The sequence below is a fragment of the Dreissena polymorpha genome, chromosome 15 (assembly GCF_020536995.1).
Source record: "Dreissena polymorpha isolate Duluth1 chromosome 15, UMN_Dpol_1.0, whole genome shotgun sequence".
Taxonomy (NCBI): Eukaryota; Metazoa; Mollusca; class Bivalvia; order Myida; family Dreissenidae; genus Dreissena; species Dreissena polymorpha.
Window position 1 is genome coordinate 23,841,742 of NC_068369.1, and position 12,302 is coordinate 23,854,043.

The following is a 12,302-nucleotide window of genomic DNA, read 5'->3' on the forward strand; positions in this document are numbered from 1 at the left end:
CAAATATGTTTAACTTATCACTGTGTTTAAAATAACACAAAAAACCAATATATAAGAATGTATAAAAATAATAATCACTGTAAATATCTAACTGCGTTTATGTTGCAAATGAACAAAACTCAGACCTGCCATACATACCAAAATAAATGTTGTGCATTAATTATCATTTAAAAAGAGCCACTTAAAATAGGTAAGTCATGAAAGGTTCATTGTTAACATAAATCAACTCCTCTTTAATGAAGATGAGAGCTAACAATAATCGATAAAACACATTTCGGGTTACGAACGTACGATTTCCTAACCTTCGCATGTGCTATTTTCGAACCCTTCACGACACGTGCATGTGTAAGATCCGACCGTGTTCGTACACACTTTATTTGAGTGAACGCATTTATTTGGCGTGTCGCACTCGTTTATGTCGATGTCACAGTCGGTTCCCGACCAGCCAGTCTTACAGACGCATCCGTGTACAGGGTCGCAGCTATCGGAACCAGCCCCGCACTGACAAATTTTAGAGCACTGAGCGCCGTAGTTGGGGAATTGGCAAACTAGATATAACAGTTAATTCATATATTTATTTATTTATTTATTTATATATTTATTTATTTTCTTATTTATTTATTTATTTATTTATTTATTTATATATCACATATCGTTTGCGAATAAACGCTATCAAATTAAAACAAAGCTTCAACAGAAATGTATTTTTTTTTTATATTAAAGCTATGATAAGATTAATGTGTTTGTGTGTGATGTTGAACATGTGGTATCGAGTAAAATAAAAGAAGAACACTAATTTTAGCTAAGCAACTTCATTCAAAATTAGCTTATTTACCTTCACAAGTGGTTTTGTCAACTCCAAGTGTGTATCCATCGTAACAACTGCACTGGTAACTTCCATCACTGTTATTGCATTTTTGGGAACATGGTTTAATTGTATCGCACTCGTTAATATCTGCAATAAAGCATTAGAGCTCTGTTAGATTAAGCTTTAGATACATGGATATCGATGCTGATAAAAAAAGAGACCTATCAGCATATATTCCACGGCCAAATATCGACATCAAGATCAATTGCGAATGATATGACTGCAGTGAAATTAAATTTGATTTTCTGTTGATTACAATTGATTATTTATCAGTATTTGTAATGTTTGGCACTTTAAAAATTATGATGTCCACCTCATTCGTACCTTCGCAACTTGTGTTGTTACCGTTCAGCTTGTAACCAGCTTTGCAGAAACACTTGGCTGTGTTGTTCGCATCCACACATCCGTCTGTACCGTTACATTTACCTATACAGACGCTGGGTGGCGTATCTGGAACATGAACAGAAGTTATCGTCAGAGATATTGAAATTGTCAATTGACTCACTGAAGCTGCTTATAAAAACATTTTAGTTGAATGTAAGAAATAATTGCACGCGCATTACGAAATGCTTTAAGAAAAAACACATAAACCAAAGTTTTTAGAATAAAACCTATAGATGATATAGCTGGTCAATATTTACAATAAAAAAAATAAAATAAAATGCCAAACAAAGTGTGCCCATTCTTATGGGGAAGGGGAAGAATAACCCCAGCTTTAGTCATGATTGAGTAAGGCATGTGTTGTCTTGTATTTACAGGCTATTGGACATTTGCCTTGAAAAGAAAAATAGCGTACATAAATTCATCTCCTGGTTATTTAACAGGACTTCCATGTTTTCTGTTCATTACACACAACGCCGTAAGTTGCTAAACAGTCCCCTGCTCATAGTTTGCATGGCATACCTTGCTTGCATTGTTTTGATGTTGAATTGTACACGAATCCGGAGAAGCAGGCACATGTGACGCTGCCCTGGGTGTTGTTGCAGATATGTTCACAGCCGCTAGTCGACTCATCACACTCGTTGATATCTGCAACATTTATGAAGATTGGCCTTTGTTTCATATAATTGATATTTAATTTATGTTTTTTTTTAACTTATGCATACGAAGAAAATAAAGTTTTCTTGTCAAAAAGACTTAGTGCTAGCTACAATTTTATATGTCAAAGACGTTGAATTCAAACGGACAGGTATGCATTCATGCTTAAAAATACGTTGTAATTGATAATCACATTGTTATATTTGTTTTTACCTGAAAAGTATTCCTGACTATTGCTCGATGAATTAGTATAACATTCACGATTTCAATATTCCATACTACAAACATTTTGCACTGACTAAGATAAATACTAAATTTAAGTGAAGTATTCACAAGTCATTTAAAATTGTCAGTAAATAATAAACAGTGAGGGATCTTCCTTTTATACGATTAGATATTGTCACTTTGGCAGCAAATGGAATAAAGCACAACTAGTTCCAAATGTAACAGGAAATTCACACACACACACACTGATCTTTTAATGACCAATCCAATCAAGAATGTGAGAGGGTTCAGTGTGGATGATAATTGGTGATGCATGAGTGAGTTAAATTACTAACAGTGCATGCTTTTAATGTGAGATTATTTCAGAGTTAACCATGTGATTTTAATTTATTCCTAAACATTTGATCAATTGTTTATAAAGCCAAGTAAGTGTTGGATGGAATGTTTCATTTGCCATAAAATATAATATTCTTTATAGATGCATATGTTTAGTCACTGGTTATTCAGTTTATCTATCTCTATATCAATAAATCGTAATGAAATGCTTCCTTTTAAACATAACAATTACTAATTTTTTGTGTGTTTGTAAATTGCCAAAGGCATATGCTTTGCTGATTGCCAATAAACTGAAACTGAAACTGAAACTATTTAATCGAGATAACCCACCTTTGTTATCAATACAGAAACCATTTACATAAACTATTATTTAAATTGAGAGCATTAAATTATAAAAAAAGAAATTTGTTATAGCCAAAAAAGTTACAATCCACAACTGGATTTAAAATAATCAAACAAATTAAAATCCTTTAATGAAATAAAATGCCAGACTAAGATTTTGCATGGTCCTATTTACTACACTGAATTAAGATTGTTTTTATCAGTTGATATTAATCTGACCATACCGTTACACATGCTATTATTGGTTGAAGACAAACGGTATCCAGCATTGCAAACGCACGAAAAACTTCCAACTGTGTTGACGCAAGAATGTAGACCACAAGGCTGGTTATTACATTCGTTGATATCTACAATTTAATATTAATATGTATATCTATCTTCGAAGCTATCTACCATCCGTCCCGATGTTTTAAAATGAGTTAAATTGCTATATATTTCTACTATTATAATCCAATGTATAAAAAAATTACTATAAAATCATAACTTATTTTCTGTTTTTTTGGCCAAATTATATTTTAGAGACGACTCATTATTAATTAGATATACAATGGAATGACTTGGTATGATATATAATTATTTAATTAGTTAACATAAATATTGTGTTCACCAATTACGAACCAAACTAATGATGTTGTAAAAGACGTACCCTCGCACTTATCAGTTTTGTCTTCAAAGCCCGCAGGGCATGGAGTGCAAGTATATGCCGGTAAGGAGGGATTAGCTTTGTGTGCCTCTGCTTTTGTGTCCGTGCAGTTGCGTTCAAATGAACAAGGGTTAGTTGTGCATGCGTCAAAGTCAGTTTGGCAATCATCCCCTACAGCAACAAAATACATAGAATTGTTACATATATCAAAAGTAAGCAAATTAAAACTAATTTTCTTATTCTGCGCATTTATGTAAACGACCTCTGACCTGTCCAGTACGGCTCGCATTGGCATGTTGCTAATTTGTGGTTAGGATTGCCCTGGGCCTCTCTAAATACGCTCGTGTTGCACGTGCCGTGACCGCTACACAGAGAACACACCACGATGACAATGTCCAGAATGGGAGCGCTCACATTCTTGCTGTCAGTAACAGTGATACTACAACAGATAAATCGCCTGGTTAACAAACATTTCATTGATAGTAGATATACAATTATTTATTTAACTGAAACCTAACTGCTTAATTATTTTAAGTTAACATTACATCCAACCATTCAGTAAAATATCTCATTAGCAATATTTGATTATACATAAATATTCACAAAATCATGCGTTAACAGTATACTCATATTTCAAGTATACGAACAACTTACGGTCTATTTTCACAGTGTTTATATGTTTACACATACTTAACCCAATAGCGGAACGCAACAAAATATAAATAATCAAAATTAGCAAGCCAATCAATTATACTAATAGAACTAATCAACCTGACGATGTAATGTTTTCCGATTAAAACGCATAATTCAGCGGACATCAATACTGTCCTTTGGCACCTTTTCAATACTAACCTGAGACTCTTAGCAGAAGTGTCGGTAACTTTCAACGTGATGTTCTAGATTTGTCCTCTAGTTCTATGCCAAGCGTAGCACCGGAGTTGCCGAGTCGGAGTAATTCAACGTGCTTCCATCGTCTTCTCCTTTTACTGTTATTGACTTTGTTTCGTTGACGTTCAGTATCAAAATATTCTTGTTGTCGACCATCTGTGTTCCAGTTACCACAGTTATATTCGGAATTTGGTTGCCTGTAATGATTAAAAAACACCTGTATCTTTTGCAGCTGGCGAATATAAATAGCACATAACATATTTCAGGTATATTTGCATTGTACGCAACATCAATGTTACCACTCGCGCTTTTGTTGAATGTATGACCCGAAACTATAAATTCAAGATATAACGTATAAAGATGAGGTCTATTTTTTATGCTATATTTCATGAATATTTGTGCATCCTCATCCATATAGCTACTTGGCAGGATATAAATGTACACTTTTTTAAATGCTTTTTTTTGTTTGTTCATCAAATGAAGCACACACAAAACTTAAAATAATCCTGCTAACGAATTAAGACATAAACCATATCCTTATCACATTTATTTAAAAATCAGCATGCTATTTATTTCAGTAGTAATGTAATTCAATATAACGTTTAGTTAAATATCGCCAAATCATCATTTTCATTTTACAATTAAACGTACTTGCTGCCTCATTTGCCCGTACTGCAAGCTCTTCCGTCCTTTCGGTCTCCCTTGCAAGTTGCTCATTTCCGGTGAAGATAAAATCAAATACACACTGAAGGTTTGCATTGCACTTCTGTTCTGCTTCCGCTCGCAATGTAGCGTTTGCTTCCTCCAGGAATTTCGGAGTAAAGTTCTCCTGTATAAAATTGGCGTGGGTATAGCCGTCCGCATATTTGAAAATTGACTCTTGTGCGGTAGTCATCCCTGCAATTAAATAATTGCTAACAGTTTTGCATGATATTGCACAACAAAGCATTTTGAATAAAATACATGTTCTTTCAAAGGCAAATAAATGAAATGAAGAAAAGAGGTTGAATAATAATTAAACAAAATTAATATAGTATCATACTTAAAATTCAGTTTTATGTTGAACACGATGTCAGTGAAGAAAGTTCTTTTTATTTATATCAGTGCATTGATTATATAAAACCGTTAAGATAAGAGTAATGCTATAATAAATATGCCTATAAACGACAGACGATCAGGTAAAATTGAGCTTACATGTTTGGCCAAAGCTTTCGAAAAGTTGCCGTTCAGAAGGACTGGACAGGGAAGTCATCGCTCCTCGTGGTATGAAGTCATCTTTATCATTATCATTGAAGTTACCCAGCAACCCAACGATGTTTTTGTTTTTCAAAGTATTTGGCATCGCAATAGCCATTTGAAGAAGCCCGTCTCTTTCTGTGACATTAAAAGTTACACCTACAATAGAATATTTTTTATGAATTTTACAAACCATATTTTAGAGATAAAAAGAAAATGCAAAATACGGCAACAGCAAATGATATAAAAAAATCAAATACGAGCCTGAATCACTGAAGAAAGCCCAAATCGTTTTTTCAGACATGTTTCTTGACACGGTCAGTCCCGTGTCCGATTTGATAACCATAGTTTCATTTTTGTAGAAGTCATTCGTATAGTCCGCCCACGAGGTATTACTCGTGCCCACGAAAAGCCGTGTCTTGTCCCCAGCCTCATTTAGCTCCACTTGCATCCAGACCCTATCGCCCTGTATGGCAAAGCCGGAGAACACGGTAGCGTCAGAGAGATCGCCTGTGACTTTCTTTGCTCGCCGTGTTCGGCACTGGATCTCGAGGGCTAAACCTTGTTCAATTATTTTCATCATCATGTATTCGCCATGGCCGTTGAAGGTGTAGGTTGCGCCATCTAACGTGTTAAAGTGAGGATCACCAACTCCTCGGGCTTGAAAACGCAACAAATGATACGGTGATAGAGAATAAAAGCATTGATTGGATGTTAGATCAAACGAACAATACAATTTTGTGTTCTGACAAATTGAGTCAGCATTTATATAATAAATTGTTAAGTTACCCATTTACTCTTAAATAATTGTGCTAAATACTTAACATGATTGTTATGTCGCCGAAACAGTATAAATAAGCAGCAATGTTCTTTTAAAAGCATGCACATCATTAATATTTAATATAAATGTTTGCTCTGTTGAATCAATATAGTGACGCGTCCGATTAATTTACCTATGTTAAAGGGGCCTTTTCACAGATTTTGGCATGTTTTGAAGTTCATCATTAAATGCTTTATATTAATAAAAGTAAACATTGGATACAAAAAGCTCTAGTAAAAAATCAAGAATAAAATTTAAAAAAGAAAAAAGGTAACCCACAGCAGGGCTAGAACCACTGACCCCTGGAGTAAAAAGTCTACCACTTAGACCACTCGGCCAATCTTCCGAATGCAATGCCTTGTGTATTTTATACATTATATAAGCAATCCTCGTAGTTTCACAAAATTAAACGAAAACAACAGAACTCTACAAATTATTAATTCATTTCGCGTTGCAACGCTTTATAATTTTCGGGTTTTTAAATCTTTAGAAGATGCATATAATGACTATTTTAGAGCATGGTAAATGCTTAGTATTACTTTTTACTCACAAATAACTAAAACGAAAATTTGCGAATCTGAAATTACTTTTTTTCAATTTTGTCAATTTACCCAAACGTGAAAAGGCCCCTATAATAAACGGTTTACTAGCAATTTCAAAAGATAAGGTTTCAGAACTGTGACACAATATGTTCATGTTCTGTTCTTTATTCACATATGTCCGATTGTATTTGTATTCTGCATTTAAACCAAATGTAACACAATAGTGCCAGCATTTATCTTTGTTTTCCATCGTCTTTCATAAAACTTATCACAAATATAATTCTTATGAACATACACATTGATAAAGCAAGACTTATTTTGGTTAATATTTATACATCTTAAATTCCTTATGCATGTATGATACTTAATGAGGTGTACCAACAATTAACCAATAAAAGCACAGGAATGTTGTTATCTCTAACAAGAACACCAGAAAATTTAAACCTCTAGTCAGTAGCAATTTAAAACAATTTAACAATACCATCAGTTAAAAAATACAAACGTTGAGCTACTTTTTTTTAAATGATAAATCTTCACTCGAAATAAGAAATTATTTTAGTTTCGACGCACACATTTTAAGTTCCAGCTGCACTTGCAAAGGCACCCGTGTTTGTACAAATGTATATGCCATAACAATACTGCAGTTAAGAATGGTAAATGTTGAATAAACTTTTCGAACATATCGTCCTTATATACGACTATCATAAACTATTGACAAATCACTCCTTTTGCGCACCAAAGCATCGATATTCAGAATAACAAAGTTTCCATGTAAGTTCACGTGTTCCAACGTATGTTAAATGTATGAAAATAATGCATAAATCGATATAAACTCATAGTTCAACAAACAATATGATTACATGTTACCTTTAAGAACAGAATTTCTCTGCTAAACATAGGAGTGTAAAATACCTTTTCTATTATAACTTAAAAGACAGGGAACATTTTAACTTGGGTAATAACCTTTTTGTTATTTTTTTAAAGTCATTGACTTTATTTATTGACAGTCCTTTAATACGTGAAATAGTCTAAAATATATATAAAGGCAAACACAAAACGTTCTTTCAAACAAACCCTTTGTCCGGAAACGGGACCTCAAGATGAAAATCCGTTATATATATATATATATATATACACCAAAGAATCAATTGATTGTAAAATATTTATTAGAACCAGTAAATATTTTTACTTCTTACTATTATATACAATTATCGCAAGTTCGCGTACAAACCTTTCGTAGTGTCGTTACTTTACAAAACAAGGTGATTGTATACGAATGCCATTACCGGTTTAAACATTTACATTAAATCATGCCTTTCCTAGATTTTTAATCAATTAAAACTACAAAGCGATTTTCTAAATTCACAATAGAATCGAATTTCAGAGTCCATTGATACTAGCACGTACCTCGCAGAGAGAACGGGAACCAAGAATAACATTGCGAAACGAGAGGCCTGACTTCCCAGTACAGACCACAAAGGTCTGTCTTCTCACAACACACATTCTTGAAGTGCAGGTCCTCCAACTGATGGCTGCGGGAAGCTATCAACCGATTGACAGAAGCAAACGTGCCAGCTTCTAACCCAAATCCGATGAATGAACCGGTAAATGCATTATAGGCACATGACTGAAATGTATTTATTAGCTTGAAATCATATAAAGTAACTGGAATGAACGCTTGAAACAAATGGCGCAAGATTTTGTCAAATATTTAACCACATGTTGGATGAGGTATCGCGTCATAAATGGAACAATAAAACATCATCACGAGATCAAGTGAAACCTTTGTAGCAAGTATTTTAATACAATCTAAAGTTCGTCACTAATGCAAAAGTCAAACATTCTGACGGGATAGGGTGGAACTTTTTGTCTAAATAGCTGAACTTTATCTTGCAAATTTGATGCACACATCCGCACGAGAAATTCTAAAATATTTTTACCAAATTAAATAACACAGTCTTGAAAATTCGTTATTGTCTGTTTCGTGCGCATACAACTCTTTCTTATCGAAAAAATTATCTTAAAGCCCCAGGTATGATATAATATAAACATATATACATGTGCAGCTATTCTTGTCACCAAATGCGTGAAACAGGCTGGCGTCGGTTGGTCTTTGACATATTCTGCTGGTCATTAATTCTGACACTTTATCCCTTATCAAATTGTACTTCCGTTTAACAAGAAACAAAACACATTTAGTTTAATCAAACTGCTTGTGTTATTGAAATGTTAGCAATTGTTAAGATATTTGATAATATATTTCTTAGAGTCTCTCCTTATACGTTCGTATACATTTCAATATAAACGTATTTGATGTTTGACAGTATAACAGTATGAAAAAAAACATATTTTGTAGACCATAATAAGTACCTTTCCATATGGCCATAACCTACGTGCGGGTTCCATAGGTACGTGGATGACGTAAGTCGAGTGCCAAGTGGCGTCCAACAAACTGAAGCTCCGGTCCCATTGCAACCAATCATAAAAGCAAGGACAAACAGGCATTCGGAATTCCATGTTCCTATGAATGGATGCCTTGGATTTCTCTTTCTTGTACCAGATGTTGCATTTAAGTTGATCGTTAGCGAAAAGATTTGTATTTCCTGTATGATCAAAACTTACGGCACCTCTGCAAAGTCCTGAAATATATCTCAATGCCATATATTTTCCAATACTTGAACGCTTCGGATATCATGAGCATGCTCATGTTTGTCAACTTTTGATTATAATTATCACCATCCTCGCAATATTTACAATCGCCTGAATCATCATAATCACAAAACAATTTCAGTATCATTATCTACATGGCCATTGATAAAACCAAACGACATAATATTGTAAAAAGGACGAATTTTAAAATATACATATGTATAAGCTTTGTAACATACTGTTAAGTTTTAGATTTTTATCAGCTCGTCGTAAGAAACTGCCGTCTTCTGTGTTGTCAAGGCCCTCATAGTCACCGTCAGCGATGTAACCAATAAATGGTGAGTCAAACGAATCAAGCATTCCGCCGTCATAGTACCAGTTGAACGAGTACGAATGCGTCCCGTTGCTTGTAAATATGACTTGGAACGTAACATTCTGAAACATTAAATAACAAGAACAATTTAACATATGTAATTTTCACCCTAAATGCATGAACACGAAAATGGTGATCGTGACGTATTAGCAACATCCTCTATTTACAAAGTGAACTACTATGCTTACTGCAGTTAATTTTGAAATATGTTAATGTGTGTTTGAAAGTGTGTGTTTTTAATGCATTTCATTTTGATCATGTGTTTGTCATGAAATGGTTATTTGTTTAATATAATAGATGATACTACTTAAACGCAAAAGAAGTACAAAATGAACTTCAGAATCCACTCACATCATTTCCTCCAAATCTTTTTGCCGCATTCCACGTGGCCTTCAGCACATAGATGGGCTCGAACTTTGCCTCGCCATAGCTTTCGTTAACAAATCCCTTAACCTTAGCGTTCACGTTAGCATTACTAACAGTTGAGAAGTCATATGACTGGTAAAACAACTGATTATGTGTCACCATTAGATCTGCAAAATAAGGCGCGATGCAAACGGCGCCCTTGAAGTCTGCGCTGTAACCTCGACTATTTCTTGGTGGGACATAACCCGAAAACGGTTGCTTGAAGCAAATAAGGCCATTCGGGCAAATCTAAAATAAAATAAATGTAATTTGGGGGAGGGTGTTATTCAGTAAATTATTCATAAATTCGAATGTATGTTATTTATACTTATTTTACAATTTCATGTTTTCATTTAATCATCTAAAATGGGGTTTTGATAGAATTTCACTCCTAATTAAGATAATGAAAAAAACTTACAAGTTGTTTAACGTGGGTAATTGTGAATTGTGTTGTTTTAGGAACGTATATTGTTTATCTTATTGTTAAATCCTTTTTTCAATAACACATGCGATAAAAGGTGAGCGCGGGACCATTTAGAAATTGTGAAATAAGTATCTAGACGCACAATAATACTTCGCAAAATATTTAAGATAATAATGATATAAATTAATAACAAAGTTGTTCACATTCAATTATTAATAAATTAACATACCTAGTTTGTAACGTATCCTAAAATATCTGGAAGAATTCAATAATAATTGGTATGACCGAATGCGGTGATGCCGAGTCTCTTAATCTTGATATTAACGTTTGTGCATATGAAAGATAATCATAGTGCTGAACAATAAAGAGTCTCTTACGTAAATTCGTCTGTACCCGAGACCGCGGAATGATACCCGATATCCCAGATTGATCACCACTTCACACGTATCGTCAGCTGCGTTGGAGGCCTGGTCCCCAGTTGATAATCCATACTCCAAAAAGACAGCTGAATATGAGGTAAATATCAAATCAGCATACGAGTACCAAACACAAGCATACATGTAGGATGTAATCAGTGAAAAACGAACATAAATAAGCACAAGAGTAAGAAGCTATTGTGATATAGTATAGATAAACAAGAAAACATAATGGCTAGAATAATAAAAATGATATAAATGAAATTTGAACATAATGGTGCATACCACATGCTTGAGTATCCGGTGTTGCAGTCGTCGTAGGTGCAAGTGTTGTACTTGCAATAGGTATTTGACTAGTTGATGAAGTAGAAATAAGTGTAGTGGATTCCAAAGATGTTGGTAAAGTTGATGCAGAAGATATTAGGGTAGTGGATGCAGTAGATGTTGGTGTTGGGGATGAAGCAGATATAAGTGTTATGGATTCAGTAGATGTTGGTGTAATGGATGACGTAAATATGAATGTAGTGGTGTCAGTAGATGTGGGTGTAATGCTGTCAGTAGATGGTACCGTAATTGTGTCAGAAGATGTGACTGTAATGGTATCAGAAGATGGGACTGTAATGGTATCAGAAGATGTGGCCGTAATTGTGTCAGAAGATGTGACTGTTATGGTATCAGAAGACGTCGCCGTAATTGTGTCAGAAGATGTGACTGTAATGGTATCAGAAGATGTTGGTGTAATGCTGTCAGAAGATGTGGCCGTAATTGTGTCAGAAGATGTTACTGTTATTGTATCAGAAGAGGTTACCGTAATTGAGTCAGAAGAAGTGACCGTAATTGTATCAGACGATGTGGCCGTAATTGTGTCAGAAGATGTGACTGTAATGGTATCAGAAGATTTGGCCGTAATTGTATCAGAAGATGTGGCCGTAATTGTGTCAGAAGATGTTACTGTAATTGTATCAGAAGATGTGGCCGTAATTGTGTCAGAAGATGTGACTGTAATTGTATCATAAGAGGTGGCCGTTAATGTGTCAGAAGATGTTACTGTTATGGTATCAGAAGATGTGGGTGTGATGCTGTCAGAAGATGTGGCC

The 12,302-nt window shown here is 34.4% G+C and overlaps 1 protein-coding gene across 1 annotated transcript in view; it reads right to left on the minus strand.

Moving 5' to 3' along the window:
- LOC127859616 (fibrillin-1-like) overlaps positions 1-10,488 on the minus strand; it is a 30,986-nt gene extending 20,498 nt beyond the window's left edge. The window contains exons 1-14 of the mRNA XM_052397119.1: positions 10,312-10,488; positions 9,827-10,022; positions 9,309-9,541; positions 8,346-8,565; positions 5,973-6,236; positions 4,992-5,237; positions 4,414-4,537; positions 3,722-3,891; positions 3,456-3,623; positions 3,034-3,156; positions 1,772-1,897; positions 1,193-1,318; positions 836-955; positions 303-548 (exon numbers count right to left, since the gene is read on the minus strand). Of these exons, the coding sequence (XP_052253079.1) occupies positions 303-548; positions 836-955; positions 1,193-1,318; positions 1,772-1,897; positions 3,034-3,156; positions 3,456-3,623; positions 3,722-3,891; positions 4,414-4,537; positions 4,992-5,237; positions 5,973-6,236; positions 8,346-8,565; positions 9,309-9,541; positions 9,827-10,022; positions 10,312-10,488 (2,539 nt within the window). The remainder of the gene's footprint in view (positions 1-302; positions 549-835; positions 956-1,192; positions 1,319-1,771; positions 1,898-3,033; positions 3,157-3,455; positions 3,624-3,721; positions 3,892-4,413; positions 4,538-4,991; positions 5,238-5,972; positions 6,237-8,345; positions 8,566-9,308; positions 9,542-9,826; positions 10,023-10,311) is intronic.
- Positions 10,489-12,302: the final 1,814 nt, after the last annotated feature.